We start from the raw sequence: 25842 nt of genomic DNA, 5'->3' as shown, positions 1-25842 counted from the left end.
CTCACACACACAGCAACACACGCCACACATGCACACACCAGTACTCAAACATAGCAACATACACACCACACACACCACACACACCACTCATGCACACATCAGCATTCATACACACACAGCAACACACGCTACTCATGCACACACCAGTACTCAAACGTAGCAACATACACACCACACACACCACTCATGCACACACCAGCACTCACACACACAGCAACACACGCCACATACACACCAGCACTCATACACAGCAACACACACCACTCATGCACACACCAGCACTCATATATACACACAGCAACACACACTACACACACCACTAATGCAAACACAAGTACTCAAAGACACACAGCAACACACCACACATGCCTCTCATGCACACAACAGCACTCATACCCACACAGCAACACGCACTACACATACACACACACCCCTCATGCACACACCAGCACTCAAACACACACCCCACACATACACACACCCCCACACACCACTCATGGACACACCAGCACAAAACACACCCAGCAACACACACCACCCATGCCACTCATGCACACACCAGCACTCATACCCACACAGCAACACACACCACACACACCACTCATGCACACACCAGCACTACACACAGCAACACACCACACATACACACCACACACACCACTCATGCACACACCAGCACTCACACACAGCAACACACACCACACATACACACCACACACACCACTCATGCACACACCAGCACTCAAACACAAACAGCAACACACACCACACATGCACACACACCCCACACATACAACACATGCACACACATACATGCACAGCAACACACACCTGCATACATCACACATACACACACAGCTCACATAAGCGGGCAGCGTTATTTGGAAAACAGCATGGACGTTCCTGGCACTGATTACGTGCTCAACAAACACTGCCTGTATACAACAGAATCCTGAAGTCACAGGCCACGCTGAGGCAGAGGGAGGAGGCCTGGGTTTGGAAAAGCCTCTGCAGCTTCCCAGGAACCAAAGCAGCCAGCCCCGCTCCTGCCCCCCGCAACAAGCTTTTCCCTCTCTCGACCTCCCTCCCACCTCCCCGATCTTGCCACGGCCCCTGGGCCGGGTCTGCCCTTCCAGACACCCACCTGCAATGTGGACACCTCCACCGGCCCGTTGTCTTGTCCTACCAGGAAAAACTCCACGGTGACCGTCTTCTTCTCCAAGCGCCGAGAAGCACCTGAGCGGTGGGTGAACAGCGGGAAGGCCCGGGCCAGGGCACAGGCGGAAGCAAACACCTCTGGCTGCTCGCAGACCATCTGCGGCACAGGGGGAGACGGGATAAGGGGTGCAAGGGCCGCCACCAGGAAGTGCAGGGAGCTGCTCTCCAGAACATCGGTTCCCTTGCAGATGACATCTAGACAGAGATGTCCCACAGCAGCCGCCACCCCATCCCTCAGGTCACCCCAGGAACCGTGGAAGCACCATTGGTCATGCTCCAAGAGAAATAACACATTGGCCACCAGATGTCAACAGCCTGACCTGCCAGGAAAATGACGAACAGAGGGACAGACACTAGGTGGGCCTCAGGAAATCTAGGGTTGAGTCTCTGATTTGCCACCAAAATTAATCTGGGGCAAATCCCCGCGTCTCTCTGGACCTGTTTCCCCATCTACAGGGCAGGGATTATAACGTCCACAGCCCTTGGAGCACCGCGGCTGCCTCCTCTCGAAGCACTCACCACAATGCAGCGATGTGCTCCGGGCGGCAGGCAGGTCCGCACCAGCCGCGTGATGAAGTGGGCGGCTGAGGGGCTGTTGTGCCGGCTCACCCTGCAGGGCAGGGCAGCCACGGTGGCGTAGTTCAGGTAGAGGGGACAGCTGTCCGTGGGGTTGGGGTTGAGCGTGCTCAGGGCAGCCTGCCAGAGCTAGATCAGAAGGGAGAGACAAGAGACAGAGGCTTCAAACAGCGGCCCACGTGCCAGGAGGCCCTGCCCTGCGGCCACGACCACGCCTGCAGTCCTGGAAGGGGCACTGCGCAGCTCCCCGCCACCGTTGTCCCATCCTTAGGGAGATGTGTCGCCTCTCTGCAGAGCTAACTGTCTCTAGGCTGGCTCGCATCCCCCTGGTGGGATGAAGCCACCAAGACTGGAAGGGAGAGGCTGGGGGCTGCTTTGCTTCCAACACTCGGATAGGGCTTAGGCGGCTTCCACCAGAGAGGGGGCAGGGGCCAGGTGTCCCCAAGTAAAGGCAGCTGGGGACACTGCCATGGGAACTTCTGGAAGCCAGGGCCTGTCGTCAGGCAGGGCCGACGCGAGGCCCTGGAAGCGGCCGCGTCTCCCGGCCCAGTCCGCAGGTGTCGCGGCCTCGGGGGGCGCAGGGCTGGGCTGACAGGAGGACCACCGCGCCGCACCGGCGACGGGGCCTAGGGCTGGGCCTCCGCGGGCGAAGACTGGCCTGGCGGCTGAGCCCGTCAGGGAGGCGGCCCAGCCTCGTTGGGCCCGGCCCGGCGGCGGCGGGGGTGCGGCGAGCGAGGCGGGGCCTCCGCGGGCCGCCCGGGCCTGGGCTTCCGCCGCGCGGGGCGCATGGCGGCCGGCGGCCCGCTCACCTCCTCGGTGACCCGGGGCTGCAGCTTCCCGCGGACGTGGCTCCAGGGCACGCGGTGCAGGTGGTGCAGCTGCCCGAGCAGCAGTAGGGGCCGGCTCTGCGGGTCCGAGTCCCCCGCGCTCGCCTGGAACTGCAGCCCCACCATCTGCCATCTTCTCCCTGCTGACCCACGCCCCCGGGTTCTGCTCCGGCCTGGCCCGGGTCTGCCCGCCGTTTCCTCGGTCTGTTCGTCCTGCCCACCCTGGCCTGGCTCATGCCAGTTCCCCGGCCCTGCCCGGCAGCCCGCGGGCCCCGCCCCTGCCGCCCGGGCTGCTCATGAGACGTGCAGGGCCCGCCCGGGGCGCGAGGGGGCGCCGGCCAGGCCGGGCGGGAGGGTGCGGGCAGGCCCGGGCGGGCAGGCCCAAAGTCGGCCCCGAGCAGGCCCAGCCGAGCAGGGCGCTCGCGCCCGGCCTCCAGCGGCACCGCCCCTGGTTCAGTCTGGCAGCTCCTGCTCCAATGCCGGCTAAGACGCGCGGTCTGCCAGGTAGCGGGCTCTCCTGACAGGCCTGTTCCTTCCAAGTGGGCCTGGGCTAACGTGTAGGCCCAAGTCTCACTCCCATCAAGAAGTCTGCCCGGGATCAGGCTCAGGCCGGCCCCAAACAGGTCCCCCGGGGTCCCAGAGCAGCCGCTTTTGATCCCCGGGACCCTGCACTTACACTCATCAGGCCGGAGGGGCCCAGTGACTTGAGTCAGGTCCTTTTGTCCCACTGGCTGGCATGGTGGCATAGCGCGGGATCTCACTCTCCTCACTTAATCGTGTGGCTCCCTACATGCCATGCTATCAGACTGTTGCAGGCACTGCCCCATGAGAGTGTGCCAGGGACGTGGCTTTCCATCCAGGGCACTGCTGCTGGGATGGCCAGTTACAAATCCAGGCACTGCCTGGCTGCGTGGGGGGCCTTCCCACCCACCCCTTTGCAAGAAGGGTTATCTGGCACAGTCTAAGCAGGAAAGAAGGGAGGAGATGAGACGAAGAAGGAGCAGGGTGACCTGAGTCACCTCAGTCGCCTTGCAGGGGAGGAAAGGCCATCAGAGGGTGCGGGGCAGGAGCCGGGTGGTGGAGGAGCCAGGGGTGAGTGGTGAGTGGATGGTGGAGGCGGAGGGTCCCACCCACAGGGTCAGATGCAAGGGTCAGGAAATGATGATGCATTGGGGAAGCTCCACGCAGGAGTCATTTAAAAGCAAAAATCTGTTACCCAACATCCTGATTGCTCAAGGGCCTTTGGTTGGTACCTTTCTCTGTTTCCTCCATGTAGTTCCATAAGCTACTCCTCTTATTTTGAGTTTCTTCTTCATTACCAGCCTAAAAATGGAAAAAAAGGAAAAAAAAAAAGCAGTGTCAACTCCCTGGCCTGATGTGGGAGGTTTTCCACCACTGACACCCAGCTGGCCCCCTAGCTCCCTAAGTTATACCCCAGCCACAAGCCATGCTTTCACCTTCCCTGTCTGTGGACTCCAGGTCTCCCTGCTCAGCTCTGAACCGTGGTCCCTGGCCCCAGGGCAGGCCCTCGGAAACACCACATAGACTAGAGCATCAGCATCCTGAAGGCAGGTCTTTTTGCCTGTTTTCTGTTTTTTTGTTTTTTTCCTCCAGTGCCTGGCACAGAGCAGGCACTCAAAAAAAAAAAAAAAAAAAGCTGTTGAATGACTGAAAGGAATTCCTTTGAAACCCTCAGCTTTCCTGACATAAAAGTCAACGCTAATTGGATCTTATTTTCTTCAAAAGATTTTACAGCAGCTGAATGTTTTCACACATTGGTAAAGGGTACTAAGAGCGTGTATAAAGATCTCTCACTCTTTTTTCTGTTTGCAAATATGTTGCAGACAGGCACACAGCACTCCAGAGGACTGAGACAGCTGGAGGATCTTCCTAGAGGGTGAGAGACTAAGGCCATGCCCTGACAGATGTAATAGGACTTCCACAGGCGAAGAGGTTGAGAAAGAAAGCATTCCACGTGGGAGAAAACACAGACACAGAATATGTCCAGCAGGCTCTGAAACCTGTGTGGTTAGAACAGAAGGTTCCTGGAAAATAGAAGAGTGGGTGAGGAGATCGACTGGGGAGCCTGGTTCACTCTATAGAATTTTACAAACTGAAGAGGGATCCAAGAAGCATTTCAGAAAGTCAGATCCAGCAGGTTTGTGTACCAGGAGTTGGAAATGAGATAAACTGTTGGTGGAGAGGTCATTTGGGAGATGTTTTTCTTTTAGAATTCTTTCATATTTAAGAATAGACTGAATAACCCTGACAGCCCCCAGAAAGGATGAACAAAATGATTCAGTTCAACCAACATTTTGTACACAAAGCAAGAGAAAACATTAGATGCTTGTTAAAAGCAAATATTGGTGATTCTGGTTTTAAGCCACGCCTGAATTGAAGAAATCCAAACTAAACAGAACGCTAAGGAATTATTCCACTTCAAATGCCTGCCAATTTCCTCAAGATGCAGCTTGTGACAGATACAAATACATTCCAGGAAAGTACTTTCCCCTTTTCACTGCCCATGGCTTAGTATATATTTCACTATCAATGAAAAATTCACCTCTATTTAATTTTCCTTAAAAAATGAAAGTTTAAAACAAATTACCAGATCTTTAATGCAACCCAAAAATCAATTTATGTTTTTGATGACTTGAAACCTATTCCACATCCAATTGGATGTTCAGACTTTGCTCAAAAGTTGAAGAAAAGATTAAAAACTTCTGGAACAAATCAGAATAAAGTTCCTAGAACTTATTAGGATGTTTTTTGGTACAGTTCACATCCTAGGACACATTTCTGAAATCCTATCATGTAAGATGGCTCTATGTGTTTGAAATGTGCATTTATATGTTAATTTCATGTCAGGCTTCACCCGTATAAAGCCTAATGCCTGCTTAGACTCAGCTGATCGCCAGGAGGCTCTCAGATTCCATTATATCCGATACTTCAAAGAAACACTCATTTCCGTGGTGCATCTGCTTCATGTTTTCTGGTGTTTTCATTCATTCATTCATTTGACATACATTTGTTGAACATCAGTTCTGAAAAGCTCCAGGACCCGTCAGGCTTTGGGGATGCAATAGCATGTATGTATGTATATGTGTGTGTGTGTGTGTGTGTGTGCACGTGCATATGTGTGTGTGGCCAGAAAGAGGAAGGGGGAGCAAATAGAACAGTAAAATTCAGAGATCCAGTCACTGGGAGAAGACTGAGTTAGGGAAGGCCCCTTGGACTACGATGAGACTTTTGAGTTGGGTCTTGAGGGATGGATTAAAGTCTGTCAGGCAGTCTGATCCCCGACCAAGAAATTGTTCATGCAAAGGCCTGAAGTAGTAAAGGACATTGTTCATTCTGGCACTGTCAAAAGCTCATGTGGAACCAGGCCCCGTGACTCAGGCCTGTAATCCCAACATTTTGGGAGGCTGAGGAGGGTGGATCACTTGAGGCCAGGAGTTTGAGACCAGCCTGGCCAACATGGTGAAACCCCATCTCTACTAAAAATACAAAAATTAGCTGGACATGGTGGTGCCTGCCTGTAATCCCAGCTACTCGGGAGGCTGAGGCACGAGAATCACTTTAACCTGGGAAGCAGAGGTTGCAGTTAGCCGAGATCGCGCCACCACACTCCAATCTGCACTACAGACGCTCTGTCTCAAAAAAAAATAAGAAAGAAAAAAAAAAAAAGGAAAAGCTCGTGTAGCCAGACATAAAGTGTGCATAAAATATACACTGACCTTGCAGGTTGTACTTGACCTTGCAAGTAACTGGAAACCAGTGGAAGTGCCTCAGGCAGTCCTAAAGTGAAATCAAGGAAGGGCTCCTTCCTGCTTCAGAATGACCTGCTCATGAGCCCAGAGGAAGCAGAGGCAGACTCAGCTCCAAGGACCTCCCTCCACCACATGGAGCCGGAGCAGCTGGCTGAGAAGTGAGCCCACAACCAGTGAAAACTGTGACAGCCACACGACCGCCTCAAATGCTGCCCCGCGTTGTGGATGTTTGTGCTGTCCCTCGCCACAACCTGAGTGCCTGCACAGCAGGCAGGGCCTCCGTTCCCTTTTGCAACTGGCACCAGACACGCCACCTAGATTTGCACTAAATGTTCCCTGAAGGGAGGAAAAAGAACTTGTTGCCATGAAAACACATTTCTCTAGAAACTTTTTTGAAAAGTTGATTAACTTTTGGAAAAGATGAAAAACTAGTATAATGAACACTTGTATACCCTTCACCTAGATTCATATATATATACACACAGATATATATACACATACACACACCCACACAAATATACACATACACACACACACACACACACACACATATACATACAGGCACACCTTGGAGATATTCTGGGTTCAGTTCCGGACCACCACAGTAAAGTGAGGTATGCCTGTATATATACAAACATGCATATATGTATATGTGTGTTTATGTATATGTATATGTGTGTATGTATATGTGTATATGTGTGTATGTATATGTGTATATGTATGTATGTGCACATATTTTTCCCTGTACCATTTAAAGTAAGTTGTATACACCCCTACCTCACTGCGTATGTCTTAAGAACAAGGACACCAGCTGGGCGCGGTGGCTCATGCCTGTAATCCCAGCACTTTGGGAGGCCGAGACAGGCAGATCTCCTGAGGTCAGGAGTTCAAGACCAGCCCAGCCAACATGGTGAAAACCCGTCTCTGCTAAAAATACAAAAATCAGCCAGGCGTGGTGGCATGCGCCTGTAATCCCAGCTACTCGGGAGGCTGAGACAAGAGAATCGCTTGAACCTGGGAGGTGCAGTTTGCAGTGAGCCGAGATTGCGCCATTGCAATCCAGTCTGGGCAACAAGAGCAAGACTCTATCTCAGAAAAAAAAAAAAAAAACAAGGACACGAGCCCACATAATCATGATCATGTGCTGATCATACCCATGAAATTTAACATTGAAACAATACTATTATCCAGTATACAGTTTGCAATGAAACTTCAATTGTCCCCTTGTCCTTCATGGCTTTTTCTTTTTAAATCCAGAATCCAAATAAGGCATTGCGTTTGGTTGTGAAGGCTCTCTGGCCTGCTTTAATCCAGAACAGTCCTTACCGTTCTTTCACGCACTGCTATGTCCTACAGAAGCTCTCACCATCTGGGTTCGTCTGTTTCGTTAGATTTGGGTTGAACTTTTTTGGCAAAAATACAGGTTATGGTTCCCATCGAACCTCATCAGGAGGCACATAATCTAAGTGTCCCCCATCATTGGGCAAGTGGGGTCTGCCAGATCTCTTCATGGTAAAAGTGTATTTCCCCCTTTTATAATTAATTGAATTAAAATAATTTCCTCTTTATAATCCATGGAGTGACACTTTGAGACTAAGAACCTTCTGGGTCCCAACCACCTTTTCCTGAATGTCTTCAGTATCCAGTGATGATTTCTGCCTGAATCAGGTATTGGTTGAGTGACTTTCCAGCTCTATCCTCCCTTCTACACTTATTACCTGGTGTTCTTCAGCAAAGACCTTCCCCCTCTCCCCAGGGCTGGCAGCGTGATGTGTGGAGTCCAGTGCAAAACGAAAATGCAGAGCCTCTCTTTCAAAAAACAATTTCAAGATGGCAACAGCTGAGCACTAAACCAGGCACAGGGCCCATGTGGCCCATGGTGGCTGCACACCCATGAAGCCAGCCCTGCCACAGCCCATACGTGTGTGCATCTCATCAAATGTCACTGCTCCCAAGTGGGGACCCACTTAGGCCAATGAGAGCTGCATCAGGCAGCCTCCTTTTTGATGCGTTCTTATCCGTTTTCAAGGGCTTTGTCCTTTCTGGAACAGTAAGATGCTCACAGGCCGGGCGCGGTGGCTCTCGCCTGTGATCCCAGCACTTTGGGAGGCCGAGGCGGGTGGATCACAAGGTCAGGAGATCGAGACCATCCTGGCTAATGAAACCCCGTCTCTACTAAAAATACACAAAATTAGCTGGGCGTGGTGGCGGGCGCCTGTCGTCCCAGCTACTCCAGAGGCTGAGGCAGGAGAATGGCGTGAACCTGGAAGGCGGAGCTTGCAGTGAGCCAAGATTGCGCCACTGCACTCCAGCCTGGGCGACCAGTGAGACTCCGTCTCAAAAAAAAAAAAAAAAAAGAAGTAAGATGATCACAGGCTCACTTTGTTCTTTCCTTGACCCAAATCCAGAGTCAGTCATTTCTCCAAGAAACCTGGCTCCATTCAGTGAGGGGAAAGGTTGGTTAGAGCCAAGAGCTTCAGAGTTAGAGACCAAGCTCTTGTGCTGGGCATGCTTCCTGCCACTTGGGCATCATTGCTCCTGGCCCTCTTGGATGTGGAAGGATCAGATTTTCTTTAACATCATGAGTTGATACTGATTCCTCCCATTCAAATCCACATGACAGGGCTTTTCCTCACCTGCCTGTCTTCCATAATTGCATCTCCCTCTGCCACAGCGAGAACCCTGGTTCCCAGTCCCTCCTAGGATTTCCCACTCTCTGTTTCCCACACTCCCCCATAGCCTCTGCTCCGGACAACAAACCCACAACATAGAGTTCAAGATGTTTTAACTTTTTGTTCCTAAGAGTATATCCCAGCGATATATTCCACATTTACTTGATTTTTGTGCAGCTTACTGATTTGATGTACATTTAGTTTCATAAATCTGTACTTCACAGAAGGGTTCACCATTTTCCTTTTTTCTACATTTTCTTTTTGACTACATATAACATTTTGTATCATTCAAATCACACCTGTAAAAAGGAAATTTTCAAAGGAGTCTCCCCATCCCTGCCCTTCCCCCCTTTTCTCAGTCCTCCTTCATAGGTAGTATTTTTACCCCCACAGCTAACCTTTTTCACCCCCACATGTAACCGTTTTTATTAGCTTTTATCTTTCCTGATTCTATCTGAAAAAAAAAAAAACAAGATTATTCATGGATCTTGAAAGGTAGCATACTACATGCCATCTTTTGCACTTTGCTTGAAAAGCACATTTGGTAGCCTCATCTGCATGTACTGTGTCTTTACTTTCTGGTATCAGTGGGATGAGAAAATGTGTTAATAAAAATGTGCCAGCAGAATCATTTATTAACAACAAAAAACATCTCTTCTAGCATCAGTTTTTAGGACCTCTCGATAAAATGAGGGGGGCCGGGGCCAGGCACAGTGGCTCATGCCTATAATCTCAGCACTTTGGGAGGCTGAGGTGGGCAGATCACCTGAGGTCAGGAGTTCAAAACCAGCCTGACCAACATGGAGAAACCCTGTCTCTACTACAAATACAAAAAGCCAGGCATGGTGGCACATGCCTGTCATCCCAGGTACTCCAGAGGTTGAGGCAAGAGAATCGCTTGAACCTGGGGGACGGAGGTTGCAGTGAGCTGAGATCACGCCATTTCACTCCAGCCTAGGCGACACAGCAAGACTCCATTTCAAAAAAAAAACAACAAAACAAGTAGGCTGAACTAGTTGCTCTCTGAGGTCCCTTGACAATCTAGCAGCCTAAATTATCCTCCCAGGAAGGACACAATGTAAGACAGCAATAACCTTCATGTCTCAGGAACTAAACTCTATTTACTTCTGAACACCAGCAAAATTATGTTTGTAGTTGCAAAAGTTTTCAAGGGCATGTTGAAGACCTGGAGCCTTTGGACAGGGAGGCTGTGAGAAGGAAAAGAGAAATAATTAACAGACCAAATGTGGTTCCACATTCCTTTAAGCAAACTCAATATAAGAAAATGGAGACTTATAGAAAAGCAAAATTAGGGGCTAAATGTTTGTTTTGCTGGAATCTTTTCTTTAGGAAAACTTTCAGTTATAGGATCCTTTTACATAGTATGTTTCTCTAGAGCATTGAAAATGATTCAATCTTCAAAAACCTGAGTCACCTTTTTTTCCAGAAACACCCTTGTGTTTATTATACATCTATCTGCAGTATCTGAATATAGAGCTTTTAAAAGCAAAAAGAATTGATTGATGTAGGTTTATGTTTCATCTCAGATTTTGGAGGGTGTCGAGGTAGGCAGGTCACTCTGAGGTCGAGTTTTCAAAATCAGCCTGACTATCAGTGAACCCATCTCTACTGAAAATACAAAATCAGCCAAACGTGTATTTTTAGTAGAGATGGGCTCATCATGTTGGGTGGCTGGTCTCGAACTCCTGACCTCAGGTGATCTGTCTGCCTCTGCCTCCCAAAGTGTTGGGATTGTATGGAGCCACTACTGCTTAAGTCTTTTTCTTAACGTTAAGCACTAGGAATACACAGTAAATACACACTATAAAGCACTGTTTTTAAAACAGGATTTATTTGTTACATTATAAACTCGGCAGCACACGAAACCAAGTAGTGAATACATCTTTTTCCCCCCTTTTAAATGAGAGGCAACTTTTCGTCTCCCAGTGCTCTTGGGACCACAGAAAAGGGGACCAGGTAGATGGAAGGACTCAGCACTCTTGGGTAGGGGGTGCTTCGGGGATCTAAGTGGAAGAGGTGATAGGGCCGGTGGTCAGCTCAGGGACTGCCCCTGTTGGGGTCCAGGGCCTGCTGGTGTATCTGTACCACTGCTGGGACTTTGGTAGCTCAGTGTTGTGCAGATACAAAATGTATGCCTCCGTGAGGCACACGATGTAAGTGCTGAAGTTCTGTGTAAATTTATTAGCACGAACTGAAGGTACTGTCATTGTTTAACTCATCCGACCTTTTAAATGGATAACCAACCTTGAGGCTTAATTGGATTTAAAAAAAAAATCAATTTCTAGCCATCGCATAGTGTTGAAATGAAGTGCTGCATTCTCAGGCAATTGTAAAATCAGTTTTGCTCAGGACTATTTTTTATTATTTACAACTTTAACATGACATTATCCATCTTGATAAGCGTTTTATGTACACACATACCTTTCATAAACAACCACAAACATACACGTACGTACACCAAGTCACGTCACAAAAGAATCATCATTTTCCGTTGAGCAGCAGGCTGATTCATCAGCAGCAATCTCTTCACACCAATTACACAAAAAACTGAGCTGGGGATAATGACATACCACTGTTTGCAAATCTCTCTCAGCCTCAGCCAGTCTCATCTTTGTAATAAGAAAAAAATCCTTGAGGAAGCTTTTTACCAAATCGCATCTTGACCATTAAATCTTTCTTGAGGAAGGTCATTTAATTTTATGGAAAGAAATGAAAAATTAAAATGGCATAAGCAGAAATAGTCCTGATCTGGAAATCAGAAAGCTGACGATTCTAGTTCTAGTTCTGTGGCTTTGGCAAGACGGAATCTTGGGTCTCAGTTTCCCCCTCTGGAAAAGGGGGATGTTGGGATGGGGGGAGTTGTTCTCATTCCCCCACAGTTGATGAAAATGGAGGTCTATTATGGTGTCCTGAGTCAGAACACCAAGTTAAACACACACACACACACACACACACACACACATTTAATCCCTCAGCACTTCCTCTGAGAAAAATAGACCAAATGATGCATAACGAGGGTCTTCTGCCTCCACAACATGTAATCATTTGGATGATTAGCTAAAAGCAATTATAGAATTGTAGTTGACAAACAGAAAATGCTAAGCCCAGTGGTCTCTTGTAACTGAGCCTCATTTAAATGTGCATTGTGTTGAATGGAGCCTCATTTAAATGGTCCATCTTAGCCAGATTACGGAACTGAAGTGGAGAACCACACAGTTACCCTGAGCATTCAGGACAGTCCAGAGAGCTAATTTGGACAATTGGACAAATGATTATTTTCTTTTGCCTCAATTGACCAGATAATTGTACACAAGTCTCTGCCATTTGACTCCATAGAATGTCCCTTTGTGTAGTAAGAAAGCCTGGTCATAGACTGGTACCATGACGTCTGTCCGAGGGTGGCATGGAGCTGGGGACAAGACACACAGCTGACACCCACCATCTAACTCTGAGTCCTAAATCAGAAGCACTTTCACACGTGCTGAAAGTCTCTGCTTGCACCCAGAGCTCTCATTAGTTCCTTCTAATACCCATCACTTGGGAGGAGGTTGTTTTCAAAACAGAATTAAACAAAACCATCAGGCAACAAGGTTAGAAGTGGAGTCTGGGTGGCCAAGAAAATTAAGTTTTTTGTTTGCTTTCTGTTTTTGAGACAGAGTCTCACTCTGTCGCCCAGGCTGGAGTGCAGTGGTGAGATCTCGGCTGACTGCAAGCTCCGCCTCCCGGGTTCACCCCATTCTCCTGCCTCAGCCTGCCAAGTAACTGGGACTACAGGTGCCCACCACCATGCCCGGCTAATTTTTTGTATTTTTAGTAGAGATGGGGTTTCATTGTGTTAGCCAGGATGGTCTCAATCTCCTGACGTCATAATCCACCTGCCTCAGCCTCCCAAAGTGCTGGGATTACAAGCATGAGCCCCCGTGCCCTGCTTTTTTCTTTTTTTTTTTTAAAAGATGGAGTCTCGCTCTGTTGCCCAGGCTGGAGTGCAGTGGCACAATCTCGGCTCTCTGCAACCTCTGCCTTCTGGGTTCAAGCAATTCTCCTGCCTCAGCCTCCCTGATACCTAGGTTTACAGGCACGTGCCACCACACGCAGCTTACTTTTGTATTTTAGTAGAGACAGGATTTCACTATGTTGGCCAGGCTGGTCTTGAGCTCCTGACCTCAAGCGATACATCTGCCTTGGCCTCCCAAAGTACTGGGATTATAGGTGTGAGCCTCTGCGCTCAGCCAAGAAAATTAGTTTTTAAGAGCCAATATACACCAAGATATACAATTCTAGGCATGCATTCATGTGCATGCACAGTGCTAAGTTCTGAAATATAGCTCATGCTGGATGAACCAGGTCTGCCTACCTAAATCTTAGAATGGAAACTTAACATAACTGATTGATGAATTAGAACCACAGAGAAGCAGGAAGTCTTTGTTATGAGCTGTCTTCCCTACACCCAACTAGGGATATCCCTTCTGTGAAAAGCTCTCTCCACATGGTCCCACATGGCTTAACTAGGGTAAGGGATGCCGATGATCAAAATTAAGGCCACATGTAGAATGACATGCTCTCCTATTAGATTTAGATAGAAACGGTGCTAGGAAAATAGGCTAGGTAAATTTTGTTGTGGCTACAGAACTATGGCAGACAGACCTGGAAGGATTCTAGATTGCTCAAACGTTGGATCAGGATCAGACTTCTTATAGGATGGTCGCTAAATTTCCAGAGGAAATCTATATCCAGCCTGTTTACCTGCTATCAAAGTGAGCATTCAAAGGGACACCCCAATGGTCTCCCACTTCCAGGCCTCCTGGCAAGTCATGCCTCCAAGTCATTGGTGGCATCTTGCAGCTCTCCACTGACAGCAATGCTTCTTCGGATTGTGTCTGCATACTCTTGTAGCACTGGTTCAAGACTGGGCCACCAAAGACGTAACTGAGAACGTAACCCAAGAGGTCACCAGTTACATGGGTGTTGTACCTTTATGTGGTCCTCTTCGGGATGGAAGATTTCTTTAATGTTATTAAGTATCATTGCCGGTCAGAATATTCTTGAACCCTATGGCAAATGTCTCTCCTTTCAGAGTGGATTTGATTCTTGGACAGAGCCAGTGGCCAACATGTGAGTTGGGGAAATGTAATTTCTAAACAAAAAACAAGGTGAGAGCGCAAGAGGAGGTTGTTTCTTTTGTGTAGTTTGTCAACAGGCTCTGAAAGGAACTGCTGTTGAGTCACCGCAGCACCTCAAAACCAAACACCAAGTGCGCCAAGGAGACCTGGCATGACAGCTGCTATTTTTTGTATGCGTAAGTTCTGGTGACGAAACCACATACCCCTACCATCACTCAGGTCCACATCTCCCACCAGCAAAACATATGCATCAAAGTCAAGTTTCAGGACAAAGGTCCTCCTTGGAGGACCCCAGGACGGGCACAATCAAGGGGAAACATAGTCTTGGCTTTGAGTTCAACTGGCAGACACTGTCTCTGAAGTTTTTGGTGTAACAAAGTAGGAAAAAATGTCATTTAGAAAGTTAAGTCTCCTAGAGCCTGTGTGTAAGAACTGCTTCTCAACAAGGCACATCACAGTTTTATTTGAAGATTTCCAAATGTTTCTTGGTATGTATATAAAGCACATATTTTCATAAGAAAAATAATTATCTGCCTTTTCGGCAGTTGTTCTTTTTGTATATTGGATAGCAAACAGATTGTCCCTTTGAAAGCATCCATTAGATAGATCAACTTGCAGACACTGAGGCAAAGGCCTCAGGCACAAAACAGTCAGGGGCCCAAAGGATCACAAAACTGGCCAGGCCCTCTCCTAACACAAATGCATTGGAAGAAACCATGAACCCATTGTTAAATTAATACTAGGATTACAGGATGTTCTTTAATCTGCATGATTGCTTTATTGTACAAAAAGTTTCCAGTAACAGTAAATTGGTTTTAAAAAAGGACAAAAAAGTCATTTTGGATAGAAGCGCTTCACTAATTGCTTTATTTAAGCATACAAGAAAAAAAGTCTTATCTGACCAATTAGGTTGGAAGGGTTTTATTACCTTTAAGAAGCTATTAGCTAGGATAAAACACTGAAAGCACTGGTGTCAAAACAAATAAATAATGTAAATAACGCTCTCTCAATTAGCAGAGAAAGCAGTGAATCCGTTAAATCAGAGACACACATCACTTCCCAAGCATGGCTCAGCCAGCACCACCACCCCCAAAACGAACAAAACAAGAGACAGCAGTTTTCAGTTACAATCTTGGGAAAGATCAGGAGCTTTGGAAAATGGATGGTAAACATGTCTGTTTCTCCTTCTACCTCCACTCAACCTGAGCTACCCCTGGACACTTTAAAGGAGGCATGTGTCCAGAAGATGCGTCCAGGGATGCCCAGAGGGAGCCTGCCCTGCTAGGCCTCCTCTCAGAGGGTGCATCCCAGGCAGAGACTGGCCTGGGTGATCATTACCTCCATGGCCCAACAGAGTGTGGAAAAGCATGAGGTGCCCACAGACCATGGCTGTCAGCGAGTAAAGGGAAAGAAACCCTGACGTACCATGATTCTTTTCCTCAAATGCTACTGATCTCTCCCCAAGTACAGGCTCAACAGAAAAATACAGTGGTTTGAGGACTCCAAGAAGTCAGCACACAGGCCCGGGGGCCAGCTCCAGGCTGGGTCTGTCTCTCTCCCACCTTGGGAAACCAGTTATAGCACCAGTGCCCTGGCTTCAGGTGGAAAGGGACAGCTCTCCCACCCAGACGGGATCTTTAAAACTATTTTTTTTTTTTTTTGAGACGGAGTCTCACTCTGTCACCTAGGCTGGAGTGCAGTGGCGTGATCTCGGCTCACTACAACCTCTGCCTCCCGGGTTCAAGCGATTCTCCTGCCTCAGCCTCCCGAGTAGCTGGGATTACAGGCGTGTCCCACCACGCCCAGCTAATTTTTGTATTTTTAGTAGAGATGGGGTTTCACCATGTTGGCTAGGCTGGTCTTGAACTCTTGACCTCATGATCCGCCTGCCTTGGCCTCCCAAAGGCTGGGATTACAGGAGTGAGCCACCGCGCCCAGCCCCTCCTTAAAACAATTTCTAATCAGATCCATTATTTTACCCAAATGGGTTGAGGGGACAAAAACCAACCCTCATCACCCTATTTGGTGAAAATAAATATAAATAAATGATGATCCTCTCTTAAAGGGTCATTTTCCTTCAGGGGTTTATAAGACTCAGCACTTTAAAAAGCTTGAACAGGAATCCGGTATTGCCACTGTGGACTGTTTTTGAGGCAGGTTCCCTAATTTGGACAGCCCCACTCCTAAGAGCAGCAGATCTAATTTGGAACGTCTCAACCATGGGTTAAAATCAGCCGGGATGAAAGGACACCTGCAGTGACTCTCAACCGCTGATGAGGTGCTGGCTTCTTATTCTCCAGCCCTCCTTCCTAAACAATGCTTGTCATGGAATACCAGGTCTGCTTCCTGAAATGCCAGGGTCCCTCTAGGTCCTTACCACTCCACAGCCACATCAGTAATAAGAAAACCAGTGGCTACCTGGAGGTGGCACCAACTTGGAAAGGGAGGGCTGGGCAGGGGTTTGGACGTTAAGCCCATGAGCTGTTTGGACAACTTCAGTCTCTGGAATTGAGTTTAAATTTCTGTAAACAACTTCAAAGTCAATTCTAGAGAGATACTTTATGTGACTGGTCCAAATAAAACACATTTAATGAGGTCATATTCTTCCTAAACTTTTTAAGAGAAGCAAAAACAATGGAAAAGCCATTAAAATTTACACAAAGACCATTAAGACTCTACTGGTGTCAATTAAAACAAGGCCAATAAAACATGAACAACTTCAAAGTTACCATCACTATCCACACTGTTCTACAGTTATACGAATATATTCAAGCACCATATTGATAATAGGTAGGTAAACGACAAAGTCCTACTTTGGCGATCTAACCCATGCTCACACAAACGAGGAGCTTCCTAGTCAAGATGCGCCCAGTCCTTGGCAATGTGCCTGCTTCCTGGGCATTGCTCAGCGGCAGGCAATGGAACAGCCAATAAATCAAATCGCTGGTGGAATATTTTACTTTGAAATGGAGTGATGTTTGGTTAATAATCTGAGATCCACTAATCCTAAATGGGGTGACCCATTTAAAATGGCCTCTGTGTAAATTCACAGTTCATTAAACAGAGTCTGGTTTGCACAGGGCATTATGTAGTTAGTATATAACTCATGGATTGAGCAAGGATGGCTGGGGATACCCACGGGGACACACTGGCTGAGTCTGGTGGCTTTCATAACACTGTCAAGCTTTCTTTTAATGTGAGATTCATTTAAATCACTAACTTAAATGTAGGTGGTTTTGCTTAGTAACCTCTTTTGGTTTACAGTAGAAAATGCAGTGCAAACATTTTAAATGAGGAATATTCCATTTACAATTAATTTAAACTTATGAAGCTGTTTCAACTGGCCTATCTAAATGTGTTAATTAACATCAATGATGGTTTCTTATTTTTCACACTTTGTTACTCTGATCATTAACAGTGATGGAAAAGCTAAATTAAGTTAATGGGGAACGGATTATAAATTCTTAAAGGACTTCTTAGTTTGTTTTCAACTGGAAAATATATAGAGAAAGATGAAGAGGCATCTTTGCCTCTACTCATCAATTTTTGGTAACAAATTTCTTAAAAACCAGATGGTTTAAAGAAAATTTTTCCAAAAATTATTTTAACATTCTGCTCAGACATGGCTGCTAAAAAAATAGCATATACACATATAATACTGAACAGCTTCTGCAGTGCCTGTAAACTCTCAGCTCATTTTCTCTTTCTAAAAAAAATATATATATTATAACTGATCACAGAACTCAATCTCTATTGTGCAGCAGTACCAAAGGTTCTTAAATTCTCAACAATGAAGGAAAAACAAAAACCCATTCCCCGGACCGCTTGAGCAGGACTAGGGGAGGAGGAGTCTGTGGATGGTAAGGTTCGCTGCCCGGACGCCCTCGGATTCCTCGAGGCTGCACTTCTGTGGGCAGCTGGCGGGGCGCAGGCCAAGCCCCTCACACCCGGGAGATCCACACGTGCGGCACACACGAAAACCCAATGCCACTTATCGAGACTTCACGCCAACGAGGACAACAATGAGCACAATGATGATGACAAATAATATTAAAATCACAAGCATCTTCCGATTCTTCTTTTGATACTGTTCTGCCTACAAAAAGAGGAGGGAAAAAAGGCCGTCATTTTCCCCAAAATCCCAGATCAGGTCCCACTTGTTTCCAGAATGAGGCTTCCAGATCTCTCGGCACAGTGACTGAGGTCTCTGCTACAGGCTACATGATTGTAATCCCTCCATCAATCCCAGGGAATTCAATCACCAGGAGTGGAAGAGCCCCATGATCCCGGAGCTGCTTATTTACCCTGGACGTGGAAATGGACTTGTCGGAAACCTACTACTAAGACAAAGGCTGACAGGGAAGTGAAAGCTCATGCTTCCGTGTACAGCTGGGCGTGCTTCTCCCTGCTTCTCCTCCTACAGGCCGTGGCAAGCGCCCCTGCAGCAAGGGCCGCCTGTTCCTGCTCCGTGTTCTTGAAGCGAAGGCACAGCTCCTTCACCGCGGAAGGAAACAACGGGCTGGAGAACCGTACCTGGCAGGTAGGCAACAGATGCCCAAAGAGGCCCCATTTCAACCTCCCCTAAATTTGGAAACAAGAACTCATCGTTTGAAATAAAAACACACGTGTGCCCCATGGATGTCATACGCATAAAGATCCCTCTGAGGCGCATCCTCCCAGTGCTGCTAACAATATAGCAAAGGAGCTCTCCAAGCTCCATCTGGGCACCAGGCCTCACCCTGCACATCTCTTCACCCGAACACCGCATCCTGGAAGCTCGGCAGGAGCGCGGGAACTCCACCATGCCCGGTGGAGAAATGCCAAAGGGCCCTGCCTGGCTGGCGAAAGACACACAGCACTGAGAAAGGAGAGCCAGAGGACAGCAGAGTTCAGAGGGCGCCGGGAGGCACATCCAGAGAGAGCATGCGCTGCCTCTTCCAGACCTTGCTATGGCACAGGAGGGAGGAGGAGACAGTGGGAAGGCAGCCCTGGCGAGAATGGCAATCTCTCCTGCTCCAACCCCTACGGTAGGCTTGTTCCCTGAGCCTGCCCGGCCACCTGGAGGAGCCCCTCATTCACCAGGAGGAAACATCAGGCAGGGAAGAGCACCGGAGAGTCCGGTCATGGGGAGCAGCTCCCGACGCTCAATCACCCTTAGACTAGCCGACTGCCGAGCACGCGGCCAGTCGCGCGTGCTGCCTACAGCCTTGTGGCTGGAGGGAAGATGGAGCACGCTGACTTTTCTAATAAGTAACCCAGAACACCAGGGAAGCCAGTACTAAATAATATACTGTAAAACCTCTCAAAATGATTTATAAAGTAGAATCTAAAACAAAATTTTTAGTTCCCACTAGATTTGCTCACTCCCGCAGAGAAAGCTTTTCCTTTTATCTGTGTTATATTACAAAACATATTTCACTAGTTTTTATTTAAGAAACTTCAAAACCAATGCATAATTCAGCAGCACATCAGAACCTGGGTATTACAGAGTGAGAAACTAAAGTTAGTTTTCACTTTTAATAGACAGGGCTTGGCAACCAAATTAATCTAAATGCTTAAAAAACCCCTGCATAGACGAGGTCAGACTTCTCTTCCCCACCATAGGCTGAAGTCTCATATCCACCCACACGTGGCAACAAGCCCCCTGATAAGACAGCTCAGGGCTTCTGGTTAGACTGGTGCAAGGGCTGACTTTTTGTAAACCCAAAACTGCTGTTAGATGGGGTGATCTCTGGTATAGGAAGCGACTGATTTTAGAAAAATGGTAGCGTAGTCCAATAGTGAAATGGCAAAACACTCATTATATGGCTAGAAACTCCACTGAGTCCCAAAGATACAAGGAAATGGATATGACTTAATTTGTGAAGTATTGTTATATTCCTTTTAAAGAAAATATGTAACCAATTATATATGGGAGTCTCCAGCAGTTTATGCATGTTTCTCATAACTGATAAAATTCCTAAGATGCTTTCCATCTATTTTTTTAAAAGAAAGAATATCATAAAAAACATCCCTGAGGCCAGGCACGGTGGCTCATGCCAGTAATCCCAGCACTTTGGGAGGCTGAGGTGGGCAGATCATAAGGTCAGGAGATCGAGACCATCTTGGCTAACATGGTGAAACCCCATCTCTACTAAAAATACAAAAAACTAGCCGGGCGTGGTGGCGGCGCCTGTAGTCCCAGCTACTCAGGAGGCTGAGGCAGGAGAATGGCGTGAACCCGGGAGGCGGAGCTTGCAGTGAGCCAAGATCGCACCATTGCACTCCAGCCTGGGCGACAGAGCGAGACTCCTTCTCAAAAAAAAAAAAAAAAAAAAAAACACAAAAACATCCCTGGAACAGCTGCCTTATTAGCACAGAATAAAAGAATCACTACTCTACTCTCACTTCAACAAACTTCTCTTTTCTCAAGGTAATATACAGATATGCTGTGATAATTAAAAGAGATATTAGATTTTTATCTTCTCCAGAATGATTCTCCACGAGCAATTCATCAGAAATGTGTCACAACAAGAGAGGCCCAAGTCAGTGGCAACAAGCACACAGATTTTCAACACATATTTTAGCAAATGCCCAACTGATTTCCTAAAACGAGAAGCATCAAAAAAGAATGAAATATTTTCTAAAAGGAAGAACTCCAATTCCTTTAGAATTTACTGTCACAAAAAGGGGTTCTTGGCAATTTTGGATTTAAGTGTGAGATACACCTGGAATCATTAACTACAATAAAACGGCAACAGACCCCACAACTGGCTTTAAATGAAATGACGAATCCCTTTTTACACTACTGTATTGAGAGTGGACAACACAGACAAGAATGCTGAAGATCGTTATGGTGGAAGAGAACCTTCTTACCAATTCTTGATTATTTGAAAATAGTTCCTAAAATTCCCAACTTTTGAAAGACATGTTATTACCTTGTGAAGCTGTTTCAAGCCATCTTCGGTTTTGATACAGGACTGTTCAACGTTATAGTCAATTCTATCAAGGACGGTACCCTAGGTAATAAATAACAGTTACAGACAATCAACAATGGCAACTGTGAAAATTGAACATCAAAAATGAGATATGCAAATTACAGACATCAGCATCCATAAGATGATATTTTCTTTCCCTGTATGCTGCAGGTACACACGGAGGGCTCTGGAGTTCACCCTCAATTGGTGTCAGGAGCTTGATGGCAGAGTGCTGGTTACTGCCATCACGTCTAGCTCACGAGAAAGAAGTACTGACAGATTGAGGTTTCCTTATTAGTTTCAGTTACCATAGAATATGCCATATTCAGACTTACTGGGGCCTTAAACAATATATGGTTCAGTGGACAGAGGCTCTGACCAGCACAGAAGCTCTGTGCCCCTTTGCTGTCTACATACTTGGATTCAAGTAAGCAGAGACCACCAGGTAAGCTCGACCCTGTTATGAGTAGACCTGCAAATTGACTATCATGTCTGTAAACGTGGATACACATCTCTATGGGTCAGAGCAGAAAATGGTAAACTCCAGTCTACCACCTAAAATTAAAAATTTGGACTCAAGGGGAAGATGTTTAATTGTTTAATCTCTTAATACAAATTGGAAGAAGTAGACACTGGGCTATGAGGAAGAACAGAGCTTTTATTGGAAACATGTTGGATAAGAAGAGAGAGCAGTTCACTGGGAACCGCTGGAGTAATTAATGTAACTGGATCTTCCAGAGCCTGAACACTCCATTCTGCAGTTGGTTTCAGGGGGATCAGGACCCAAATCCCTGCTGGCAAGATAATAAAATGCCCTAATCAGATTTTAACAGTGAACAACAATTTAATTCTACTTGAAAGCTAGTGGTTCCAATCGCCATTACACAATAACCTGCCAAAATTAGAAGGGAAATCTTCTATATTATCAGAATCATTGCTGAGCTTGGTCAGAGTCAACACGGTCTCTACAGTAGGGTGCTCACATGAGTACCCTCGAGGCATGGGAAGAGAATATTAGAACTTCTATTTATTTTTTATCAAAAAAAGATTAATATTCTTATAGGGAATGACAGTAGCCTATGTATATAATTTTGTAAATACACACATCTTCAGGCTGAGTGTCCCTTATCTGAAACGCTTGAGACCAGAAGTATTTTGGATTGGGGATGTTTTTTAGATTTTGGAATATTTGCATACACATAATGAGATATTCTGGATGGGACCGAAGTCTAAACACAAAATTCATTAATATTTCATATACCTTATATACATGGCTTGAAAGTAATTTTATATTTTATATATATATATTTTGAGACAGTTTCACTCTTATTGCCCAGGCTGGAGTGCAATGGTGCAATCTCGGCTCACCGCAACCTCCACCTCCCAGGTTCAAGCAATTGTCCTGCCTCAGCCTCCTGAGTAGCTGGGATTACAGGCACCTGCCACCATGCCCAGCTAATTTTTTTGTATTTTTAGCAGAGACAGGGTTTCACCATGTTGACCGGGCTGGTCTCGAACTGCTGACCTCAGGTGATCCACCTGCCTCAGCCTCCCAAAGTGCTGGGATTACAGGTGTGAGCCACCGCACTCGGCTACAATATTTTTACTAGTTTTGTGCATAAAACAAAGTTTTGACTGCAACCTGTCACATGAGGTCTTGTGTAGGAATTTTCCACTTGTGGCATCATATCAACACTCAAAAAGTTTCGAATTCTGGAGCATTCTGAACTTCATATTTTCTGATTAGGGATGCTATGTATATATTCATAAACATATGTGTGTGTGTGTACACACACACACACACATATAAAATGACAGGTGCACACACACGTTGGGGGAATTGGCTCCAATTTTCTTCCCTGAAAGGAGTACAGGAAAAAGAAGGCACAGATAGTATGGCAGGAAAACCTATTCACGAGGAAGGCCAGCTCACATACCTGTTCTACAATCATCGCTCCTAAGTCCCTGAATATTTCATTCAGGTCAGAAATGGATTGTACAATCTGGCGAATCTCTCGTTCCCGCTCTTCCACCATCAGTGTGTTCTGCTCCACCAGAACTAACTGGTCATCTGTAAAACCCTAGCAAAATAGTGCACAATTTGTTGGATAGATTGTTTTCCCCTCTCAGGAAAGCTATGGTGTACTTGTTTAGATATAATTTAAAGACAATAATTTAAAGAAAATGAATTCTGAAAATATTTCTACAAAGCACATAAATAATAAGCAAGCACTTATTTTTCCCTAACAGGAAAGATTCAAACTCCCTAAGCCAGCAGGATCTAAAGCTCTGAGGCCATAGCAGGGAAGACAGAAGCCCACGTCTGCAACTCTGCAAGGGCAGATAAACAAAACCCCTGGGATAGCCCTCTACTTCTCTGGGCCCTTCCTAAGAAGGCAGGGTGTTGACCACTTTCCCAAAGGCTCTGGAAAGCAGATTACAAGGTCTCTCTGTGGCCTTTGGAAAGGAACAAACAGTATGGCTGTTCTTCTACCTGCTGCAAAAACAACTTGATGAATATACAAGTCAACTGTACCAATCCATTGACACTGTGCAGAAGTTCGAGGTCTAGGAGGAGAGAGCAGCAGAATGGGGTGCACAGACACAGTAATCAGCTTTGCAGCCACTCACATACCCGATGGTAAAGAGTATGATCGTCTCCATCATCCACTAGTGGTACTGATGTGTCGAAAAAATGCTGGGATCTTTCCTCTCGATTCTTCATGCCTATCACAGATAGGAATTCACCTTACTTGAATATGTAGACCATCCTGGGTATTGTTCTACCATTAAAAGGGGGAATTCTAGAGTAAACTCCAACAGTCAAAATTGAGATATTCTTAGCCGCTTTAAAGAAGCCTAACTCCAGTGAGGGTGGAGGGAGAGTAAAGAATTACAAACATACAACAATATGCAGGCATTTGGGATTATTCAAGACAAAGTCACAGTGTAAATGTGCACAATTCACTTGATGCCAAGACAAAAATGACACAACCATCTGAGAATTTCTAAGTGAAACAGAAATATTTAATCTAACTGCTGTTACAAAACATTAAAAAAAAAAATCAGTATTTCTCTCTAGAAGCATCTCTAATAAGAATTCCATATGGCCCTAATCAAATTTTGGAAGTAATAAAATTAAAATACAAATGTGCCAGTTGTCAGAGGGAGGGTGAACTGAAGTTTTTTTTGGAGTATGTGGGGACTTTATTGATTACAATGGCAATTTTTAAAAAACCCAGTTTACAGGGTGATGAGAATAAGAAGAGAGCTGAAATCTGGCTTTGCACTATTGGGAAGGAAAGGTCTGTTGGGTGAAACCCATGGTGCCAGCAGAGGAAGTGTTTCAAGAACCCTGGGGAGGGTTTCTCAGGCGCTCTCCAACACTTTGGTTGTTATGCAAATACGTGGCTTTCAGTAATAACAACTGCTTTTTACCTATTGAAGAGCAGCTCTCCCAAACCCCAACATCTAGAAAACAACAGGTTTTTAAAATGTGCTTGATTTTCAAATTCTTGCAGCTTGACACAAAACAAATTTTGTTTGCTGAGATGCTGAACTATCTTGGTGCCCTCCCCCAGCCTTGGTTGGTACCCCATGCTGTGCCTTCATTCCAAGCCAGGGTTTCACATGAGGAGGAGGCTTCCCTTTATTGCATAAGGTGTGAACGTGTTCAAAAGGTAACAATGAAAGGTATTGGACTAAATGAAAAATTAGTCGCAAAAAAGAAAACATAAAGTGCTTTTCTTACTCAAAATCCCTTCACTAGGCCCGGGCAGCACTCACGTTTGAGGTAGCCCGACTGTGCGTGCCGGAAGCTGGTGGAGAGTTCCTGCAGGGCCTGCGCCAGCGAGGCCACCACGTTCCCAAGCAGCCGCCCCTCCTGCTCGGAGCAGGCCCGGGCCCGGCTCGGCAGGGCCTGCACGGCACGCTGGCACCTGTGGAAGAGCTAAGAGAACAAGCCCGAGGCTCAGGGCAAGCCTGGGAGAGAAGCCCCTCTGCTAACACTGCCATCATCACAAGCCAGAGAGAGAAGTGAGAGGCTCTGTTCACTCAGGCTGGTTTAGAGAAAGGTGAACAGATAAAAGGAATCTGTGGCTTAATTTATACACACAGAAAGATTTCACTAGACTTCAGCTCCTGCCGTGTAAGGCCTGCTGTGTGCCCAGCTGCTCACGTATCACGTTAGACAGGCTGAGTATCCCTCATCCGAAATGCTTGGGATCGACAATGTTTAGGATTTCAAATTTTGGGAGATTTTCGAATATTTGCAGAATACCTACTAGTTGAATACCCCAATCTGAAAATTCGAAATCCAAAATGCTCCAATGAACATTTCCTTTGAGTGTCATATTGGCACTCAAAAAAAAGTTTCAAATTTTGGAGCATTTTGGATTTCAGATTTTCAGATTAGGAATGTTCAACCTGTATTATCATATATCATATTATTATTGCATTCCTCTCATTTAATCCCTAACAAGCATCCTATGAGGATGGTACTATTATTATTAGTCCCATTTTACAGATGAGAACACTAGAGTCAGAGGGATTAAATGAGAATCATGTAACTGTTAAACTGGTAAGAGTCAGGTTTCAAACATTCCAAAACCCCAGGGCTTTTCTCAAAGCACCATATTCCTCTGATAATTAGCACCCAGGAGACTTAAGTAAAAAATGTAAAC

The 25842-nt window shown here is 46.3% G+C and overlaps 2 protein-coding genes across 6 annotated transcripts in view; both read right to left on the bottom strand.

Moving 5' to 3' along the window:
- NPEPL1 (aminopeptidase like 1) overlaps nt 1–21208 on the bottom strand; it is a 40099-nt gene extending 18891 nt beyond the window's left edge. The window contains exons 1-4 of one of the 2 annotated variants that reach the window (XM_031656864.1): nt 21122–21208; nt 3875–3944; nt 1738–1923; nt 1145–1315 (exon numbers count right to left, since the gene is read on the bottom strand). In XM_031656864.1, the coding sequence (XP_031512724.1) occupies nt 1145–1315; nt 1738–1923; nt 3875–3937 (420 nt within the window). In that variant the 5' untranslated portion in view covers nt 3938–3944; nt 21122–21208. Of the gene's footprint in view, nt 1–1144; nt 1316–1737; nt 1924–2603; nt 2869–3874; nt 3945–21121 lie in introns of those variants that run through there. The other variant, XM_031656863.1, reaches the window with a different exon arrangement.
- Nucleotides 14960–25842, bottom strand: part of STX16 (syntaxin 16) — a 28859-nt gene continuing 17976 nt past the window's right edge. For all 4 annotated transcript variants that reach the window (XM_009215858.4, XM_009215860.4, XM_003904553.5 and 1 more), the window contains 5 exons: nt 24947–25109; nt 23796–23887; nt 23098–23241; nt 21122–21202; nt 14960–18300 (listed from right to left, as the gene is read on the bottom strand). In XM_009215858.4, coding sequence (XP_009214122.1) covers nt 18196–18300; nt 21122–21202; nt 23098–23241; nt 23796–23887; nt 24947–25109 — 585 coding nt within the window. In that variant the 3' untranslated portion in view covers nt 14960–18195. The remainder of the gene's footprint in view (nt 18301–21121; nt 21203–23097; nt 23242–23795; nt 23888–24946; nt 25110–25842) is intronic.

This window comes from Papio anubis, chromosome 16 (assembly GCF_008728515.1).
Source record: "Papio anubis isolate 15944 chromosome 16, Panubis1.0, whole genome shotgun sequence".
Classification (NCBI taxonomy): domain Eukaryota; kingdom Metazoa; phylum Chordata; class Mammalia; order Primates; family Cercopithecidae; genus Papio; species Papio anubis.
This window is presented reverse-complemented; position numbering and strand designations above follow the sequence as displayed.